This window comes from Bos grunniens, chromosome 5 (assembly GCF_055505025.1).
Source record: "Bos grunniens cultivar Pamir isolate PY7600 chromosome 5, Bosgru_T2T1.0, whole genome shotgun sequence".
Taxonomy (NCBI): Eukaryota; Metazoa; Chordata; class Mammalia; order Artiodactyla; family Bovidae; genus Bos; species Bos grunniens.
Genome location: NC_141169.1, coordinates 85449014 through 85471947, shown reverse-complemented (window position 1 = coordinate 85471947; position 22934 = coordinate 85449014). Strand labels below are relative to the sequence as shown.

Sequence of the window (22934 nt, the reverse complement as noted above, 5' to 3'; positions counted from 1 at the left end):
AGTCATGTCCAACTCTGTGCTACCCTGTGGACTGTAGCCTGCCAGGCTCCTCTGTCCACCAGATTGTCTATGCAAGAATACTGGAGTGGGTTGCCATGCCCTTCTCCAGGGTATCTTCCCACCCAGGGATAGAACCCGTGTCTCTGTGTCTCTTGTATTGGCAGGTGGGTTCTTTACCACAAGTGACACCTGGAAAGCCTGCGTTATTACCGTGCAGTCCTTAAAAAGCTTCAGCACATGCCATTCTACTGACTTCCCAACCGCTCATCTTTTGTCAAAGAAGCTCTAACCCATGAAGACACCCTTTTTGAGTATGACAGGGGTGGTAATGAAAAGGAGACTACAGAGGTCTATTGTCAAATCGCAAACATTTCATCTCTGTCTAAAATGAGACAGATCATATGACATAATTTTTCCCTGACACTGTCTAGAATAAGCAGGAAAAGGACCTTTCTCTTTCAAAGTTCCTTACATCTGGGTTTCATTAAAGACAACTGACTATATCTTTTCAGCATGTTCATTTTATAAGCTCTGATTTTTTTTCTTCCTTTGGTAAAACAAATGCATTTCCAAATAAATTTAATTCCATGAAAGATTTCCAATGAGCTTTTGCAAATGTTGTGATCAAAGAAATCTGGTCTAGGGCCACAGGGGGGGTCTTATTTTTGTAGCTGAACAAGAAGTTTCTAATGGCAGCATGCACTTTTGGAAAAGCTAAAACATTTCAGGAAGGCATGAGCATGGGGCAGCCCACTGTTTGAACCCTGCCCTCACAGACCTATTAGACTCCTTTTGGAAGATGAGACTTTCTTCCTGGTGCTTGGTTAGATTTCCCTTTCCCATGTGGAAATTTTCAGGCCCTTACTTGGTATTTTGCTTCCTCTGTAACTAGTTAACACTAAAGCAGAGGTAGTTATAAATATTCAATTCCAGCATTTCAATGTTATTTCAATGTGGCATTGGTCATATTGACAACAATTATTAATATTTCTCAGATGACCTGTATGAACAAATATTTTTTAAATGGACTTGAACTGATCAGTAAACACAGGATATCCAGGTCCAAAGTAACATTGGGTTTAAATTTTGTATATTTAATATTAAAGATCATTTAAAAAATTTTAATTGGAGGATAATTGCTTTACAATATTATGTTAGTTTCTGCCATACATCATCATGAATCAGCCATAGATATACATATGTCCCCTCCCTCCCAGCTCTCTAGGTTGTCACAGAGCACCAGGTTTGAGCTCCAAGTGTCATACAGCAAATTCCCACTGGCTATCTGTTTTACATATGGTAATCCACATGTTTCCATGTTACTCTTTCAATTCGTCCCTCCCTCTCCTTCCCCCACTGTGTCCACAAGCCTGGTCTCTATGTCTGTATCTCCACTGCTGCCCTGCAAATAGATTCATCAGTACCATCTTTCCAGGTTCCATATATATGCATTAACATACGGTTGTTTTTCTTAAAGATCATTTTTTAACAAAACATTGGAAAACAAATGCTGATGCTTTAGTTGATTAAACGATTTACATTAGTAGTAAAAACAGAGAGTTGTAATTTTAACATCCTCCTAAACATTTCCTAAACCAAAATTCTCCAGCAGTTCTCTGTTAGTAAAGTAGTTTAAAGAAACTGTCTGTCACCTCATTAGAACTGATTCAAACGTATTCTTTTTAATGGCTGAGTAATACTCCATTGTGTATATGTACCACAGCTTTCTAATGAGGTGGATGAAATTGGAGCCTATTATACAGAGTGAAGTAAGCCAGAAAGAAAAACACCAATACAGTATACTAACGCATATATATGGAATTTAGAAAAATGGTAGCAATAACCCTGTATGCGAGAGAGCAAAAGAGACACAGATGTATAGAACAGTCTTTTGGACTCTGTGGGAGAGGGAAGGGGGGGATGATTTGGGAGAATGGCATTGAAACGTGTATAATATCATATGTGAAATGAATCACCAGTCCAGGTTCGATGCATGATACAGGATGCTTGGGGCTGGTGCACTGGGATGACCCGGAGGGATGGTATAGGGACGGAGGTGGGAGGGGGGTTCAGGATGGGGAACACGTGTACACCCATGGCAGATTCATGTTGATGTATGGCAAAACCAATACAATATTGTAAAATAACTAGCCTCCAATTAAAATAAATAAATTTAAATTAAAAAAAAAAGAAACTGTCCACCAATTGCTTTAACGTGTTTAGATATGAGTTTTGGAAACTCTACCAGGTCTGATATGATGGAGATTTGTCTAGGTGAATTTTTCTATTACTCAGGGACTAAACATTATAAAACAGTGGTTGAGGAAACTGTAGTATGTTATCATTAATTTTAAGAAATTTGTAGACTCAATTCTAGTTCTATTTTATAAGCCGTTTTGAAACAAAAAGGTCAAATGCTCCATCCTCATCCTCTGAAACTCATTTGTGACTTTCTTACTGTGCTTGAGTCTCCATCTTATCTTCTAGCTCATGGACTCCACTCTGCAGCACCGCCGACATTTCCTGAACAGTTTCTGAGTCTCTCTCACTGGCTGGAAAACAAGAATCTTTTCTTTTCTGGAAAAATAAATTATGGCATTAGACAATGAAGAGAACTGAGATTCAAGGCAGATTTTCTTTTTCAAGTGACCTCACTTGTTAATCTAACTACCTTAAAGCACTCTCCAGACATTATGATTTCTTCACCAAGCTGATGCCAGGATTCTAATGTGAATGTGTAAGTACCGACATAGCCAACACTGATACTGGCTAAGAATGTTAAACAAATCAAGATGAAGGTGTGTAGCACTCACTGGAAGCAACTCAAGAGACAGGGCGGTAACCCAGCATAGCTACCTTTATGATTACAACTTTCACATCTGGCCGACACTGCCTGTTAGAACGCTATGAGGTAATGTCTCCATAGTTACAAAGTTCCGGCCTCTGAACAATTGCTGTGTTAATACTGCACCTGTTTTGCAGTTTGCGCACATCAAATAACGTAACTTGCTTTTAAGAGAGCCGTTTCTCCTACCAGGCAAATTTTGTCATCAAAATGTTTGTTATCCTATTTTGAATTTCTGAGGGTTAAAGCTAGTATGCAAATTTGAGGGGAGTTACTCACTGTTCTGGAGGTGGGAGGGTTGGTTCATTTGTTCTGACAAATGCTTTTTGAGGACATGGCAACAGCTAGGCAACACAAACAGAAAACTTGTATATTTTGAGGCAAAAAGAAACCTATTGGTAGAAATAATGAAACCAAAGCCAGGAGTTCTAAATTCTTCTCCTAGTTATTCCAGCAATATGATTTAGAAGAGATCACTTAATTAAGATTCTACCTTGAGTAAAAGATCCACATTTAATGTGTCATAATAATAATGGCATGGGGATACAATTAACACATATGAAAGTACATAATTGCGCATAGTAATAAGATATATTAATGATGATTACCAGATGAGTAAGTTCATTCAATAGATATTTAAACAAGCATTTACTATTACCAGGAACCATCAAGGTACTATGAACAAACAGTTCCTGCCTCAAGGAATAATGATAAAATATCTTCTAATTTAGATTAGAAAATGGTTTCCATCTTGGAATGATGCACAGTAGAATTTAAATAGCAATACAAAGGACAATGAAGAAAGTAACTATTTTAATAAAAGAAAAAGACAATAAGTATATCACATAATGATACAAGTAAACTTAAGGAGGGCAAACATTTGACTATATTTTCTTCTTCTCAGAGATGAAGGGAAATTCCTTATTATGCTTATGGGCCAATTAAATCAGCACAAAGAGATTTATAAATTTATATTTATGTTCAGAAAAGAATTAAAATGAATTTATTACTTTTTGCCACCATCCCAGTTTCCTTACATCTTCCTATGGGGATGGTTTCCTAGCTATTATACAATTTTGTACTTGAAATACATATATTCCCATGATGTTTTATCAGAAAACCTATTCACATTTTCCAATATTGTTTGGCGAAAGAAAAATCTGCCAATGGGAAAAAGATTGAAAAGCTTTAAAACTGTGAAGGTTTCAATAGTTATTCCCCACACAAGACGTTTTCTTTATCTACTTCCCAAGCTAGAACATATATGCAATTAAAATCAATTTCCTCTTTTGCTGCTGCTCAAACTAAGCCAGTAGTTTTCAAAAGGAGATGAAGTGAATCACAGGGAATTTTGTGAATATGCGGGGACATTGTTCAGGCTCCTCTGTCCATGGAATTCTCCGGGCAAGAATATTGGAGTGGGTAGCCATTCCCTTCTCCAGAGGGTCTTCCAGGGACTGAACCTGGGTCTCCCACATCACAGGCAGATTCTTTGCCGTCTGACCCATCAGGAAATCCCATGAAGGGACATTAATAGTAGTCATAAAGATTTGGTGGAGTGCTACTGGCATTTAGTGGACAGGATCCAGAAATGTTAGACTTTCTACAACATGGCAGATAATCCTCCTTGGTAAAGAATTTTCCCATGCACCATCTGACTTGCCAGACATTAATGGAGATGAAAAATAATTTATAATTATCTGAGTCTAAAGCCCAACTCTGTATTACATATAAGTGAAAAATATTTTTGTAACATTTTAATATTTACCAAATTTTCCAGGAAGTAACTATGCATTATTTACAGTGAGGGAAGATTATAGATTGGTTTGTTTAGACCTTTTCCAAAAGTTGTTCATCAGTTGGAAAAATTTGCATCATCAAAGGCAGTACCACTTGGTGTGTTCATGTGATATAACTTATCTGACATAGGTAATAACAGTAGCAACAATAACAAAATCAACATGAATCTGATGAATCTTCTAATTTACATAAAATACAGAGAACAGAAGAGCACGTTAGCTAATAGATCAAGATATTTAGAAGACAACCTGTGTAATTTGTGGATATAGCTTATATCTGAATTCAAGCAAACTAAAAAATGCAAAAGACATTGGAAATTTAAGTACACTGGATACTTAATAGTATTAAGGAGTAACTGTTACATATTTAAGGTGCATTATGGTATTATGTAGAAAAAATGGCAACCCATTCCAGTATTCTTACCTGGGGAATCTCATGGGTAGAGGAGCCTGGTGGGCTACAGTCCATGGGATTGCAAAAGAATCAGACATGACTTAGCAACAAAACAACCAATAATGGTATTATGACTGTATTTTTTAAAAAAGATTCCTTGTTTAGAGATACATCCTAAAACATTGTAGATAAAATGATATGATGTCTAGATTTGCTTGACAATAATGCAGAAAGTAGGGAGTGGATGGAGTTGTGGATGAAAAAGATGGGCAGTGACTTGTAATTGTTGAAGCTAGGTAATGGGTACATGGAGGTTTGCTATACATTTTGTTTATTTTTTTCTATAAATTTTGAAATTCTCTGTAGTGAAAAGGGAAGGTCATTTGGGGATGTTGTAGACTCTGTATTCATTGGAAGGACTGATACTGAAGCTTCCGTCACCTGATGTGAACAGCTGACTCACTGGGAAATCCCTGATGTTGGGAAAGATTGAGGGCAAAAAGAGAAGAGGGTATCAGAGGATGAGATGGCTGGATGGCGTCACCAATGAAATGGACATGAACTTGGGCAAACTTCGGGAGACAGTGAGGGACAGGGAAGCCTGGTGTGCTGCAGTCCATGGAGTCGCAGAGTCGGACACGACTGGGCAACTGAACAATAGCAACAACAGACTCCTTACATTGATATCATCATCATGGCTGTCTCTAATTCAGGAAGGACAGAGTCAAGTTAGAGCTGAAAGGGAAAAGCAAAAACACTGTTTGTGAGGTTCACCAGCCTCACACAGGTCCTTTTACCACAGCTCTGGAAGATGGGAGTCTCCCCATTTGAGGAAGTGACAGTCCAGAGAGATGAAAATCTCTTCCAAGGCTATATGGCCACTGGATGGCTGAGCCAGGATTTGGTCTCACATCCATTTCTTACAAAATCTCCTTCACTCTACTCCCTGTTTCTCTGCTGTAATTACTGTCCAATAGCTTCCTAACTCCTTACTACTTCTCTGCCCCTGAACCAGCTCAGTCCTGATCTTTCTCTTTGCTATGGTCTCAGATCACTCTCTCCCATTGTCCAGATTCTGTGTCATTTCTCTTTGGCCATATCCTCTATTGGGAAGACATCTGAATTTTGCATGAGAAATTGAAAGAGTATTTTTAGGGCAAAATAAGATGATGATAACTGAGTTTTATATTGTGAGCTTTTACCTTGATTAAGAAAAAAAAAACCATATTCTGTAATCTAAAAAAAGTAGGCAAAACATTATATGTCCATAATTTTTTAAAAGTTGAAAGACACAAAGAACTGGCTTTATGCACTCTGGTCTTCTGTTTCCCCATATGGAGAACATTTGCACAGTAGGAGATTTTTATTAAATCAGTAATATAAATAAAATGTCTTGTGTGAATGAAGGTAGTATATACAAAGAGAGTTTTCTTCCCCTCTCAGGCCATGGATTGTAATTTCCAAATTGAGTATCATGTAATTGAAGATTACAATTTAAAACATGATTTTGCTCCACTATCTATGATTCAAAGAATTTGTATATCTGGGATACACTTTCACATTTGCACACATATTATAGTACAAATTCCTATTGTAAAGCATCTTGCTAGTCTAAAAATGTGCTGTATTGCTTCATATCCTTCACACAGATCCACATGTAAATAACACAGACTTGAACAAAGATGTTATTATTTCACCTTGAAGTCAGGGTCACGTGAAGGTTCTACTGGAGGTGTTCACAGGAGAGGACAGAGGGCCAGTTATTAGGAGGTTCAAGTTTCAGATATCTTGCTCTGAATACCTTCATGGTCCTTCCCAATCACAAAATTCTATTGCCAAACAATACTAAGAACTCAGATTTGTTTACACGATACTAAATGTCAAACAATGGCTTGAATCCTCAAACATTCATATCAGTTTCAGCAACAGTTCATAAATAACTGCATAGATACATGTAATTACATGTAAAATAAATAAGTACATGTACTGAGGCTCAGCCTTTATCCATGAATCATTTCTATCCATGTTCTTTGGAGGAATAAAATATCTATTCTGAGACAGGGCATCTCAGACTTGTTCAGAAGGGCAGAGATCCAGAACATATGCTCTTATTTGCATAACATTTTCTTTGTTAAATATTTTCAAAAATACAAATCAATACATTTTTACTTCCTCTACACACTAGTTTTATATACATTTTACTAGCAAAAAGAAATGTACCTATATTATTTGGATACCATATAAACTCACAACTACCAGCTCAAACATCTTAAAATAAAATATATCACCCAACAAAGTGCTCAACCAAGAGCAAATGATTGGTTTTGAGATTTCCTATTCATAGGAATTTGCAATTTCATTTTCTTCTCTCATCTACTAGCAACCTTAAGCAGGAAAGTGGTGTCTGCAGACAAGGACTTGTGAAAAATGATTGGAGAAAGAATTTGAATTGAGAATATGTGATCCATTAACATTTTTCCTTTGCAAACAGGGTAAAGGCAATCATTCAATATTACAGTCAAACGCTTGCTCTCTACAGCTTGGAACACTAGTGCCCCTTGGGAACAAGTGTGAGTAGCCATGGATTAAAGGAGTATGAAAGAGAGTTATTAGAAACCTGAATATGGGCTCTGCCTATGGTGTTAAGCACAAATATAAGATTGAATGGAGCCTCTCCCAACTCAGTGTGGAAGCACATCCAGGTAAGAAGGGGCTTCAATCCTGACTCACCCCTTCCTTCTTGGTTAGGGCACACATAACCAATTTTATCTGTGGTAGCTACTCTCAGCATTATTCATCATTGATGATAATGATGGCAATAGGTGGCAATAAGGGGTACAGTTTACTAAGGATGGATCAGTTACTCTTGAGAAATTCCTTGAGAATACTAGATACATAAATCAAGATGCTTTCATTATTCTCCTGACAATCTGAAGGTATTTTTGTTGTCATTCAGTTGCAAAGTTGTGTCCAACTCTTTGTGACCCCGTGGACTGTAGCATGCCAGGCTCCTCTGTCCTCTATCTCCCAGAGTTTGCTATTGAGCCGGTGATACTATCTAACCATTTAATTTGAAGTATAAACAAATGTAAATCGGTAAATTAAATGTAAGTTGTTTAGCAGATTTTCTCCTCTTGTGCTAATGAAACAGGAGAAGAAATTGAGAGAATCCTCAGGGTATAAGAACCCTGAGGTTTGCATTATGTCTTTTGCAAGAGAAGGACACTTCTGACCTTCACTAAGAACAGAAAAGAAATTACTGGGGTGGATAATACTGTGTTTGAAGCTATCCTGTGTCATTTATTTGAGACCCTGTATATCAGAAAGAGGGGAGAAAGCAGACATCTGAGATGGAATGAGAAAATTCCTGCAGTGTTAGGAAACAGAAGTCCCTGAAGACCTTTGGCCATGTGTAGATTAGTAGAAGAAAGACAAGCTGGACATTTTTACATGCTGGAAATTTTCTTTGGCTGTTCTATTAGCCTTAGTTTTATGGTTACTCTTCTGTGTTCATGTTTGTCTCTCTGTTAATTTTCAGAGTGAATACTTTTACAACTCAGAGCCATAATTAATACTGAATACTACTACTACTGCTAGCTATCATTTAACATGTATTTCCTATTTGTGTTATGTATATTATAGGCTTACCAGGTGGCACAGTGGTAAAGAATCTGCCTGCCAATGAAGGAGACTCAGGAGATGTGGGTTTGATCCCTAGGTGGGGAAGATCCCCTGGAGGAGGAAATGGTAACCCACTCCAGTATTCTTGCCAGGACAATCCCATGGACAGAGGAGCCTGGCAGGGCTACAGTCCATGGGATCACAAAGAGTCAGACAAGACTGAGCATGCACACACACATGCACTCTATGTATATTATTTCATTGCATCCTTTTAAGGATGTAATATTATCCATCTTTCACAGATGAGGAAACTGACAATTAGAGCAGTCAGGTAACTGCCCAGAGTCACACAGCAGAACCAAGGCCAGGGTTCAGGTCTATCTGAATTTTGGGACTGGATTTTTGATCATTACATTTCTTCTGAAAAATATTGAGCACCACTGTTTACAAGACAGTTGGACAGATACTTTATAATATAAATGAATTGCAGACATGTTCCTTGCTCTTCTGGAATTTATTCTTTTGATGAGACAATAGTATCTGTGGGTATGAAAAAATAATGCATTATAGAATGTGATAAAAATCAGAGGATAGTTCTGTTAAGAGCTAGAAGAACTCAGAGAAGAATTAGTAGGAAAGCCTTCACAGAAGACATGGGATATGCAGTATGTGTGCACCTCAAAGGATAGATAGGATTTTGAAAAGCAGAGAACAGGAAGGAAGATATTATTTTATTCTTTCATGCATGCATTCACTCAACAGAGACATATTAATTACTTGTTGTGACTTGACAGTACTGAATGTACTTTTTCTGCGAGCATCCAAATCCAGGATAGACATGGTATAGGCTGAGGCAGAGAGATGACCTGAGTGTGCAGTGCTAGAGTGTGCAGTGGTAGAGTCAGATACACAGTGGAGACCAGATCAGAGATGGCTGTGAACCCAGGCCAAGGAGTAGAATACACTCTCAGTATGCACTACGTGGATTTCCCTGGTGGCTTCGTGGAAAGAATCCACCTGCCAATGCAGGAGATGATGGTTTGCTCCCTGGGTCAGGAAGACCCCCTGGAGAAGGAAATGGCAGCCCACTCCAGTATTCTTGCCTGGAGAATCCCATGGACAGAGGAGCCTGCTGGGCTACAGTTCAAGGGGTCACAAAAGAGTTGGACATGCCTTAAGGACTAAACAACAACAATGTCAATAGTTAGATTAATTACAGAATATTTCGTTGGTTGACATGACTGACTTGATGGACATGAGTTTGAACAAGCTCTGGGAGTTGGTGATGGACAGGGAGGCCAGGCATGCTACAGTACATGGGGTCACAAAGAGTTGGACACAACTGAGTGACTGAGGATATTTCAGGAGTTTCTTGGTTCTATTTATATGTAAGAATATGTGTGTTTTTCTTTTTCTTTTTTGGATTCATAGGCGCTCTTTATTCCAGATCAAATTTCTTTGCTGGATTTATGTATTACAAATATATTCTCTCAGATTATAATTTATATTTTCTCTCTCTGAAAGATGCATTTTATGAGTAGAGCATATGTGTCCTTGTGCCATTACCACACTATCTTAAGGTAACTTTGTAGTATATTTTGTGTTGTCGTTTTAGCCGCTAAGTTGTGTCCTACTCTTTGAGACCCCCATGGACTATAGCCCACAGGCTCCTCTGTCCATGGAATTTCCTAGGAAAGAATACTGGAATGGGTTACCATTTCTTTCTCCAGGGGATCTTCCCTCATCTCCTGCATGGGCAGGCAGATTCTTTACCACTGAGCCACTTGCAAAGCCCCAGTATTGTATACAAGTCTTTCAAAAAAATTTAATAGTATCATGACCATTCTAGATTCTTTGATTTCCATGTGAATTTTTAGAATAATCTTGTCAATTATGGGCTTCCCTTGTGGCTCAGCTGGTAAAGAATCCACCTGCAATGCAGGAGACCTGGCTTCAATCCCTGGGTTGGGAAGATCTCTTGGAGAAGAGAAAGGCTCCCCACTCCAGTATTCTGGCCTGGAGAATTCCATGGACTATATAGTTCTTGGAGTCACAAAGAGTCGGACACAACTGAGTGACTTTCACTTTCACTTTGTCAATTGTGAAAATACCAGCTTAGATTTTGTTTGGGGTTGCACTGACTGTACGGGTCAATTTGGAAAGAATGGATTACCTGCAGTCTTCCTTTCCGGTAATAGTCTTGTCAGGTTTTGGTATGAAGGTTATGCTGGTCTCTGAAATAAAAGCAAAAATAAACAAATGGATCTTAATTAAACTTTAAATTTTTACTCAGCAGAAGAAACCATCAACAAAATGAAAATACAACCTATAGAATGGGAGAAAATATTCACAAATGACAATGAACGAAGTGTTAATATCCAAAAATATATAAACAGCTCATACAACTCAAAATCAAAAAACAAATAACCCACTAAAAATGGGCAGAAGACCTGAATAGATATTTTTCCAAAGAATACATACAGATGGCTAACAGGTTCATGAAAACATGCTCAATATTGCTAATTATTAGAGAGATGCAAATCAAATCAACAATGAGCTATTGTATATACCTATAAGAATGACTATCATTAAAAAGTTTACAGATAGCAAATGTTGGGAAGGATGTGGGGGGAAAGGGAACACCTGTGCACTGTTGGTGGGGAATGTAAATTGGTTCAGTCACTGTGGAAAACTGTATGGAGGGTTCTAAAAAACTAAAAATAGAACTCTCAGATGATCCAGCAATTCCACTCCTGGGTATGTATCTGGAAAAGATGAAAACACTGATTTGTAAGAAGACATGCATCCCAGTGTTCCTTAGCAGCACTATTTACAATAGCCAATATATGGAAGTAACTCAAGTGTCCAAGAATGGATGAATGGATACATAAGATGTGTTTTATACACACATACACACATACACATATATATTCACACACACACACACACAATAGAATATTACTCAGCCATAAATGAGCTTCCCTCATAGCTTAGTAAGTAAAGAATCCACCTGCAATGTAGAAGTCTGTGTGCAATGCAGGAGACCTGGGTTTGATCCCTGAGTTGGGATACAATATTACCTATATGTGGAATCTAAAAAATAATACAAATGAATGTATGTAGCAAAATAGAAACAGACTCACTGATTTAGAAAACAAACTAGTGGTTACCAGTGGGGAAGAGGGTGGGGCAAGTTGGGGGAAAGGGGTTAAAAAATAAAAACTACTATGTATAAAATAAGTAAGCATCAATAATACATTGTACAACACAGGTAATTATAGCCATTACCTTGTCCAAAAAGAGAAAAGAAAGATTATGTTGGTCTTTTAAAACAAGTTGGTAAATGTTTTCTCTTTTTCCATTGCTCAGGATTGGCATTATGATTTCCTTATGTCCTGTGTAGCATTTATTCATGAAATATTTTGGACTTTACTTACTGGGCAGTAATAGTTATATGGCTGATTATATTTTCTATTTCTTCCTCATTGATTTCTGGTAAGCTGTGTTTTCCTATAGTCTCTTTGATGTTAGTGGAATCCATGATGTTCTCCTCTTCATTACTGATACTGGTTATTTAGCTCTTCTATATATTTTTCCCCTCATTAACTTGCTCAGTCTTTTTAAAGAACCAAGCACTGGCTTTTGATTCTCTTTATTATACATTTTAAAATTTTCTTTGGGTTCAGTTTTCTATTATTTTTGTGAATATTTGAGATGGATACTTAGATAATTACATCATATTTTTATTTTCTAATATAGGCAGAACTTTATTCCATAAAAGTTACTATTCAGTATTTTCATTATCATTTATTTAAATATGTATTTTTAAATTTACATAGTTTTTTAGATAGCTGTTGCTTAATTTCCAAATATATAAAGATTTTCAAGTTATTTTTTGTTAGTAAGTTTTAATTAAATCCCTCTGTGGCCAGAGTTCATACTTTGAATAATTTATTTGAAATTTTATTACCTCATGGAAAGCATATGGTCTATTTTTGTAAAGTTTTTTTATTGCTTTTGAAAGAAGTGCATATTCTGAATTTGTTGAGTATAGGGTTTTATATGTCTCAATTAAAGTAACAGCAATAATTGTGTTATTTTTATCCTCATTGATTTTTTTCCTACTTATAAAAATTACAGACAGTGAAGATTCATCAATTTTTTGCAGATTTTGTCTTTATTTTACATTCCTACCAATAGTGTGAAAGGATTCCCTTTTTCTAGCATCTTCACTAACACTTGTTATTGCTTGTCTTTTTGACAAAAACCATCTCCAGGTGTGAAGTGATATCTCATTGTGGTTTTGATTTTCGTTTCTCCAATGGATTAGTGATGTTGAGCATCTTTTCACATACCTCTTGGCCATCTGTATGTCTTCTTTGGGAAAATGTTTATTCAGGTCTTTCGCCCATTTTTTTTAAAAACTAGATTATATCTATGTGTGTGTGTGTGAGTATTGGAGAAAGAAAAAGTGAAAGTGTTAGTCACTCAGTTTTGTCCACCTCTTTGTGACCCAATGGACTATAGCCTGCCAGGCTCCTCTGTTCATGGGACTCTCCAGACAAGAATACTGGAGTGGGTAGCCATTCCTTTCTACAGGGGATCTTCCTGACCCAGGGATTGAACCCAACTCTCCTGCATTGCAGGCAGACTTTTTACTGTCTGAACCACCAGGGAAGGAAATGCAACCCACTCTAGTATTCTTGCTCGGAAAACCCCATGGATAGTACAGCCTGGTGGCCTACAGTCCATAGGGTCACAAAAGAGTCAGACAGAAGTCAGCAAATAACTAACAACCATATATATCTTTCCCTATTGAGTAATGTAAGTTCCTTATATCTAGTATTTCTTAGTGTTAGGCACCTGTCTTGTTTCCTCATATTTCTGAGTACTCTTGATTAACAGTTAGAGTTTATGAAAAAAAATTATAGATCTAATTTAGACCTAAGATGATATATTCCTTTAGAGAAAATCTAGTTGATGGCTGGGGACACAGGAAGTCCATATTAACTTAACTAATTCAATTAGGACTTAGGACAGTTTGGAGCTGGGTTTCTGTTTCATTGAAGGCCAGTCTCTGTCTGGTCTATTCTTACTCCTAGGTTGAACTTTCAAGGTTCCAACAAGAATCTGGAAGGAGATGTTACCAGTTATTCTCTTTGTTGGGCCTTGACCTCCAACTTTTGTCCTCTGTATCCATAAATCTGTAAAATCTCTGTTTATTCTCTCAACCAGTTCTTCCTAAAATAACCTGACAAATTTAGGGCAAATCTGACTTTACAGATTAGTTATCTTTCTGGGTCTTTTTCATTCTTCTGTATCTTGGAAACACAATGCTTGACTGACTTGATCACATTTTGGTCTCTTTAGTTCTATTACAATTCCCTAGTTTTTCTATTTGTTTTCAATAGAATTAGTCCAAATTACCTGGGCAGCCCTTACTAAATCCTGATTCTCATATTGCTTAAATAAAATATTTGTATGTCTTTTGGCTCAACTCTTTACAATATATATTGGAGTCAACAAAAGAAATATTCCCTTTGGTATTGTGCTTAGACAAAAGAACTGGTCCTATAGCTTATAGGTTCCATGACAAATTCAAGGTGAAATTAAATTTATTTTGCTACTTGGCAATTTTTATTTGGCCTCATTATAGTTTTTCTTTCTTTCTTTCTTTTTTTAGCTACTTCACTCTGCTTTCAGAGAGTGTGTTATGCAAATTTAATTAGAAAATGCCTGTGAAAGTTCTTTGTAAATATTTAAAGAAAAATGCATGTATAAGGTGGTATTACTATTCTAGACTCAAAATCATTTATCTTGTAAAAACCTTGTGCACATAGATTAGCAGCACCTCTGAGAAGGTCTTGGTGAACTGTTCTCTGCAGAAGTGTTGTGCTTCATTGAATGATGACAAGTGATTTAATCAGACCTTCTCCTGGGAAGAAGGATCACAAAGTAAACAAAGCGTAATGTTCATCTGCATGTGAAATAAGTAAGATTAAGTAATGTGTCAAAATCATACACCTTATGCTCCATGGGAAAGATAAAGCTAGTACACAGCGTCATAAACTGAATCCATGACCCTCTGACTCTAATCCCATGGCCTAAAATAGAAGCAATAAGACACTGAAGATTAGAGAAAATTCTTTTCAAAGACAACACTTCAAAGATTTGAAAATCAAAAAGAAAAACTCTCAACTCTGAGTTTCTATGCTCAGAGTTCCTTCCCCGCCTCTCCTTCCCTCCTTCCTTCCTTCCTTCCATAGCCAAGTATCTTTGAGGGGAAAAAACTATATTGCTTTCATTTCCTTACTGCTCACTCATGTTACATCCACTGTGGTATGATTTGTTCACTCATGCTTGCTCTTAGGGGTCACAATGACCTCCTAGTAGACCATCTAATGGTTTTATTCCTTCTCTGTTTCTGTATGACATCTGTCATTCTCTCCTGTCCTCCTTCCCTCCAAATTCTTGTCCAGCTCCCCTTTCTCTTCTTTTTCTCCATGTTCAGAGGATCCCTTTGTGTCAGTCCTTGGATCTTCCCTCTGTTTGCCTTTTCCCTTTCCTACTTCTTTCAACAATTTCACTTAAAGAAAAAAAAAAAAATACTTGCAACCATTGTATCTATTTAGGGGTTTCCCAGGTAGTGCAGTGGTAAAGAATCTGCCTGCCAATGCGGAAGATGCAAAAGACTCAGGTTCAATCCCCGGGTCAGGAAGATCCCCTGGAGGAGGAAATGGCAACCTGCTCCAGTATTCTTGCCTGGAAAAATTACAGACAGAGGATCCTGGCAAGCTACAGTGCAGGGAGTTTCAAAGAGCTGGACGTGACTGAGCACACACACACTGTATCTTCATGACTTTAAAATCTCTTGTTTATGCTCTCCTCTTAAACTAATTGAGCAATTTCAACTACCTACTGATGGTTTCAACTGCCTACTGATGGTTTCAACTGCCTACTGATGGTTTCAGATTTTTCCAACCCTACTCAAGCTACCCATAATTGTTCTAGAATTAATGAGGGCTTCCCTGGTGGTCCAGTGGTTACGAATCTGCCTTGCAATGCAGGGGACACTGGTTTGATCCCTAGTCTGGGAATATCCCACATGCCATGGGGCAACTATGCCCAAGTGCCACAATTGCCAAGCCTGCACTCTGGAGCCCGGGAGCCACAACTACTGAAGCCATGCGCCTAGAGTCCACACTGTTCAGCAAGACAAGCACCACGAGAAGTCCGCACACCTTGACTATAGAGTATCCCCCGCTCTCCACAACTAGAGAAGGCCCACGCACAGCAACAAAGGCACAAACAAAGCGTAGTCAAAAATAAAATATATATATATATGTATATATTTAGAAAAAATGAGAACTCAGGCTGGCAGTAGATATCAGTTACCTTCTCTGTAAACAAACATGGACTAGAAATAATGTAATCCTTTGACTTCTTTATGCCTGATGTAAGGGTGCTTTGAAATTAACAGACCCCTAGAGAGGTGGAGAGCATAACATTTCAGTCTTCCATTGAAAGACCACAAAGCTCCAGCCAGAAGCCTCTTTGGCTGATCCTTCCACCTAAGTCTCTGATGCCCAACTTTTATACCAGTTTGTCTAGTGATAGAATGGGGATTAAAAGTCAACTTCGTACCCTAGGAAACTGGTAACTAGTGATGGGGGAAGAACTGGTTTCGATCAATGCTTTTAGCCTGTTGTGCTGTGCTGTGCTCAGTCTCTCAGTCGTGTTCAACTCTTTGTGACCCCATGGACTGTAGCCCACCAGGCTCCTCTGTCCATGGGGATTCACCAGGCAAGAACACTGAAGTGGGTTGCCATGCCCTCCTACAGGGGATCTTCCCAACCCAGGGATCAAACCCAGGTCTCCCACATTGCAGGTGGATTCTTTACCATCTGAGCCACCAGGAAATCCTAAGAATACTGGAGTGGGTAGCCTATCCCTTCTCCAAGGGATCTTCCTGGTCCAGGAATTGAACCAGGGCTTCCTGCATTACAGGCAGATTTTTTACCAGCTGAGCTACCAGAGAAGCCCCCTTTAGCATAAATCAGTCCTTTTCCTTGTGGTTTAGATTTGCTCTCAGTCTCTCTCATTGGGCACTGAAAGGTCTTCCTTGATGAGAATGAATCTCCCCATACTTCATAAGTCACCAAGGTCCATGTATGAGGATCACTTTTTGCATATCATGGTACCTCACTGAACCATATTTGAGTTTGAAGCACTCTGGTCTAAGATTATCCCTCCATGGGCACTAGCCTTACCATTGATTACATCCTACAATTGCTTGGCCCTTTCTCCTAAACTCTTACTCTGCTGGTACAGACAGTATTGGGACACTTATAATTAAGCTCATTAGCACAGGACCTTAATGTCCCATATTCTCTTGTGCTCACTATTTCTTCTAGTATTACTTTCTCCTAGACACTCAATACCCAAATCACTGCCTCATCTTTGACAACTATTTCTCCATTGTTAGGGACTTCCCTGGTGACTCAGATGGTAAAGTGTCTGCCTACAATGCAGGAGACCCAGGTTCAATCCCTGGGTTGGAAAGATCTCCTGGAGAAGGAAATGGCAACCCACTCCAGTATTCTTGCCTGGAAAATCCCATCGATGGAGGAGCCTGGTAAGCTACAGGCCACAGAGTCTCAGAGTCGGACATGATTGAGCGACTTCACCTTCACTTTCCTCCTTTGTTAGAACTTCAGTAAACCATCTACCAGGCTATTGTATTCTATGTCCATGACAACTCTCACTGAGTCCTTCATTATCTAGCTAAAACAAAGCACTCAGTTTTATCTCTCTTATCACTTGCCTTTAGACTTCTGATGATCTGTGTAGTATCTGTGCACGTGCCCCTGGCTTTCCCACATCCTTGCCTTTGTTCTGATGATTCCCACTGATAATCATCAGCCTTCCCAACAAGGCTTATGCCTCTAAAAAGTTATTCTGTTTTCAAAACCAGTTTTCTCAGCTGTAAAATGGAATTTACATTGATTTCATAGAGGACTACATAAAATAATGTAACTAAAGGAGGAGGAGGCATGGCAAAGGGGAGGGTTTGGCAATCCACTCTAGTATCCTTGCTTGGAGAATCCCATGGCCAGAGGAGCCTGGAAGGCTAAAGTCCATGGGGTCACAAAGAGTCAGACACGACTGAGTGACAAAGTGCACAAAGCACTTTAAATGATAATCCTTATTACTTTCCCCCTTAATATTGTAGTGCATATCGTCCATAAAGTATTTTTTGATTCTCCCAGACTAGAAATGATTTCTTTCTCTCCTGAATATCATGGGATAGCTTTTCCATTCCTTTCCCCTGGTATTATCACTTTCTATATTACATTACAGTTATTTAGCACATCCCTTATCCAATCATAACAGACTCAAAGCTCCCTTAAGTCAGGGGCCATTTCTTGGGCGTATTTTTTCCTTCCCCAGTGCATAGAATAGATAACCTTATAAATATTTGCAAAAGAAAATGAACAAATTCACCACAGTGGTAATTATAGCATTATAACAATATTTACTCAAAAGTTATATCTTGATGAAATTACAAATGAACAAATCCCATTATATCCACAAATTGCACAGTGAATCATTCATGTGGAGGGTGATTACCTGGATCTTTTGGAGAGGTCTGGCAGGCTCTGAAAGACAAGTGAAGACCTGAAGAAGGCAGTGTTGCTGCTCAGAAGTAAGAAACTGGGAAGAATGCTTGTCCCTGGAGACAATCAATTTCAATTTTCAATTCAAGTAAGAAACTGAGAAGAAATGCTTCTCCCTAGAGACAAACACTTTTAATTCCACTATGAAATTTCTTAAATTCTTTTGGCTATAAGATAAGCCATTATTTTATCAACTACCAAGAAAAAAGTCTAGGACAGGGAGTCTAATAAGAGACCCTGGCATAAAGCCGGAGTCCCCAAGGGACAGTTTCATTTTTCAACCTCAGCCCTGATAGGAGAGAGAAAAGAAAACTCTTCCCTGAGGTTCTGAACAATAACCTTTACTCACATAGGTATGAGATCTGCATTCATACCACCAGTGCGTTGCAAACAACTCAGAGAGATAATCTAATTTAAAGTGGTCTCAGGTCGGTAGTGACCCTAGTGGAAATACATGCTCATATAAGAAATTCAATTCAGGCAACATCAATCCCGTAAATTGCCATTGATCATAGGATGCATCTCAGTTTCAGAGGTGTTAAATTGTGAAAAAAAAATCACCCTAGAATTGATGTAATACATTGTTTCCATTATGTATTGAGAAGGTCTGCAAAAAACTCAATGAGGAAGATAGAAAGGAAAAACAAACCTCTCTTTCTTTGACCTTTTGACTGGGACCAGTTGCTTCTCTTCCAGAGACCCGTTAGGAAGTACCCTTGCCTCAGAAAATAGATTCTAAGAGTGTAGGGCATTTGAGGGTCCGTGCTGGTCGGAGAAGGCAATGGCACCCCACTCCAGTACTGTTGCCTGGAAAATTCCATGGACAGAAGAGCCTGGTAGGCAACAGTCCACTGGGTCGCTAAGTCAGACACGACTGAGCTACTTCACTTTCACTTTTCACTTTCATGCATTGGAGAAGGAAATGGCAACCTACTCCAGTGTTCTTGCCTGGAGAATCCCAGGGAGGGGGGAGCCTGGTGGGCTGCTGTCTCTGGGGTCGCACAGAGTTGGACACAACTGAAGCGACTTAGCAGCAGCAGCTGGTCTCCCCATCCTGTCTTAACAGAGCCCGTGTAGGAGACTATCTGGGATTAGAAAGGAGATGGCGAGAACCCATTCTCTAGTCCCAGCGGACTGACTCCTTCCACCTGCTGGCGCCTCAGCTTCACTCCCTGAGAGGCTTCTTGCACTGCTCACCTTCCTGATTACACGTCTGCTTGCTTGTCTTCCTTTCCCACCTCACAGAGCAAAACAGGAAGCAGGTCATCTGTGCAAGCATTTTACATCACAGAGCACACGTTTGTTTGTGTGTGCATGTATACACTGGAGAAGGCAATGGCACCCCACTCCAGTATTCTTGCCTGGAAAATCCCATGGACAGAGGACCCTGGTGGGCCTCAGTCCATGGGGTCGCTAAGAGTCCGACACGACCGAGCGACTTCACTTTCACTTTTCACTTTCATGCACTGGAGAAGGAAATGGCAACCCACTCCAATGTTCTTGCCTGGAGAATCCCAGGGACGGGGGAGCCTGGTGGGCTGCCGTCTATGGGGTCGCACAGAGTCAGACACGACTGAAGCGACTTAGCAGCAGTAGCAGCAGCACGTATACACACACACACAGAGACTGGGAAGAGTCGCTGATCACTTTTACAGTTCTGTGGACAAACCTAAATTCCTAAAACATGACGTTTCCTTAAATGGGAGTTTAAATGCCACCAGAGAGGAAGAGGGAAAGTGGTCCCGGCACATGGAAGGGCAGGTTTGAGCGAAATGCTACAGTAGTGCCTTTGGGCAAGCAGATTTAGTCTGAGGACTTAGGTGCGTCATGGTTAGGAAAGCAGTGACACTCTGGTAGGTGAGACTATGCCCCAAACAAACTACTCAACTCTAGTTTTTTTTTTTCCTTAGGGAAGCTCATGAGGATTGGTCACCAAATACAAATAGGATATGCTTTCAGTGTGACTTGAGATACTGATTATACAATGTATTACATGTGTATGTGAATCGATTTAATGCAAAACCAAGTAAACGAGAAAGTGTTTTAGTATTCTAATGAAGACTCACCACCACTGGTGTAGACTAGAGCCAGTTCAGACTATGCACCAATACTGAGCAGTTCCCCCAGCTGTCATTTGCCAAGTCAGTACTAAGGTTTTATGTGTAGCCTGTTACTATATGACAGCACGAAATCTTGGAATTCACTAGAGCAAAGTAATAAAAATGCTCTTTGAAGATTTGTCTCAGGAATATTTGCTAATCAAACTCACCTATAAATCAATCAAGATCTACCCTTGGGCTTATTAGCTCAATGAAATATCCAAATAAGCCAAACTTTGTTTTTAAGTATGTTTGACATTTATAAATTATGTGATATATAAGTTGACTCAAACCATGAAACTAAAATAAGTTTTTCTCTTAAAGAAGCAACAATGATATATCTTAGTTTCGAAGTGTTTCCTCCTTAGGCTGTGAATTTTCTATGAAGTTAAAAATATACATATGCATGAAAGTGAAGTGAAAGTGTTAGTCACTCAATTGTGTCCAACTCTTCATGATCCCCATGGAGTGGGTAATCATTCCCTTTTCTGAGAGATCTTCCTAACCCAGGGATCAAATCCTGGTCTCCCGCATTGCAGGCAGATTCTTTACCATTTGAGGCATGAGGGAAACCCCATACATATGCATATACATAAATATATTTGGATACCCATGTACATGGTATAGAATAGGTACCGTTCATCATCTATAAGTTCGGTTCCTGGGTCAGGAAGATCCCCTGGAGAAGGAAATGGCAACCCACTCCAATATTTTTGCCTTGAGAATCCCATGGACAGAGGAGCCTGGCGGGCTACAGTCCATGGGGTGGTAAAGAGTCAGACATGACTGAGTGACTAACACTTAACAACAGAGATAAATTAAAGGCCCAATACTTTTTTCTCACCAAAATAGAAATTACTATTGTTTTACCCCTAAAGCATCTGCTTTTAAAATGTCTGAATCCATTTTCTTTTAAAATTATTGTATTATTCTTATTGTTATTTCATTTATTTTTATTTTTTGGCTGTGCTGTGCAGCATGTGGGCTCTCCATTCCCCAACCAGGGATGGAACCTGTGGCCCCTGCATTGGAAGGCAAAATCTTAACCACTGGCCCACCAGGGAAGTTCCTTTAATCCATTTTCAAGGGAGATATCTCTTTTGCTGATGAAATACGAAGAGCAACTAGTTAGTGCAGCTGATAAACCAACTGCCAACATTAGTGATGTAATTATAGTTGTTTTATTTCTCTGGCCCTCTAACCCTGTTAGAACTAGGAAAGGTGATTCTGAGACAAAGAAATGTTGAATACCTCTAAGTCACAAAATTTAATAGAAAAAAATAATTGTTCCAAACTCTTTTGATTAAACTCTTTTAATATTATCCTAGGAATTTACTTTCTAACATGGAAAATTGATGGATAGAAATAATTGATATTAAAAGAGTTAAATCTAGGTTAGAAAATAGATTTACTCTTATATCCGAAAACCTGTTTCCCCATTCTGCTTCTATCCCTCCTTGTCCATGTGAAAATATAAAAACCCTGGTATCATGGGGCCCATACCTAAGAAGTGTGAAATGTTTCCTTACTGAGGAATGAGAAGATTATGTGAAAATACCTATGATTATGCTACCAATCTTGACAGCTGACTAACCAACAGAACTACCTAATTGCTCCTCATATTTCATCAGCAAAAGAGATGCCACCATTGGAAATGGATTCAGATTTTTAAAACTAGATGCTTTAGGGGTTAAAAAAATAGTTTCTGATTTGACTAGGAAAAAGCAGTCCTGGCCCTCTAATTTATCCCTAGTATATCAACAGCAGCCATATGATCAGCATAATCAGAACTGGCTTCTAAAACCCTTGGAATTGCCTGCTACGTGATGACAGTGATCACTGCTTTTTGTTATGTTAATTAGGTGACATTTGGATTCCATCTAAGGATGCATATTGAAAAGCAGAGACGTTACTTTGCCAACAAAGGTCCGTCTACTCAAGGCTATGGTTTTTCCAGTGGTCATGCGTGGATGTGACAGTTGGACTGTGAAGAAAGCTGAGTGCTGAAGAATTGATGCTTTTGAACGGTGGTGCTAGAGAAGACTCTTGCGAGTCCCTTGGACTGCAAGGAGATCCAAGCAGTCCATTCTAAAGGAGATCAGCCCTGGGTGTTCTTTGGAAGGAATGATGCTAAAGCTGAAACTGCAGAACTTTGGCCACCTCATGCGAAGTGTTGACTCACTGGAAAAGACTCTGATGCTGGGAGGGATTGGGGGCTGGAGGAAAAAGTGACGACGGACGATGAGATGGCTGGATAGCATCACCGACTCAATGGACGTGAGTTTGGATGAACTCCGGGAGTTGGTAATGGACAGGGAGGCCTGGAGTGCTGCAATTCATGGGGTCACAGAGAGTTGGACACGACTGAGCGACTGAACTGAACTGAACTAAGGATGGGGGCTGGTTGCCAGGGAAAATAACCATGTAATTATCAGGTTCAGTTCAGTTCAGTTCAGTCGCTCAGTCGTGTCCGACTCTTTGCAACCCCATGAATCGAAG

At 39.1% G+C, this 22934-nt stretch overlaps 1 protein-coding gene across 5 annotated transcripts in view; it reads right to left on the bottom strand.

The window, feature by feature from the left end:
* LMNTD1 (lamin tail domain containing 1) overlaps positions 1 to 22934 on the bottom strand; it is a 489768-nt gene that overhangs the window by 51325 nt on the left and 415509 nt on the right. For all 5 annotated transcript variants that reach the window (XM_086401687.1, XM_086401684.1, XM_086401683.1 and 2 more), the window contains 2 exons: positions 10833 to 10893; positions 2459 to 2577 (listed from right to left, as the gene is read on the bottom strand). In XM_086401687.1, the coding sequence (XP_086257813.1) occupies positions 2459 to 2520 (62 nt within the window). In that variant the 5' untranslated portion in view covers positions 2521 to 2577; positions 10833 to 10893. The remainder of the gene's footprint in view (positions 1 to 2458; positions 2578 to 10832; positions 10894 to 22934) is intronic.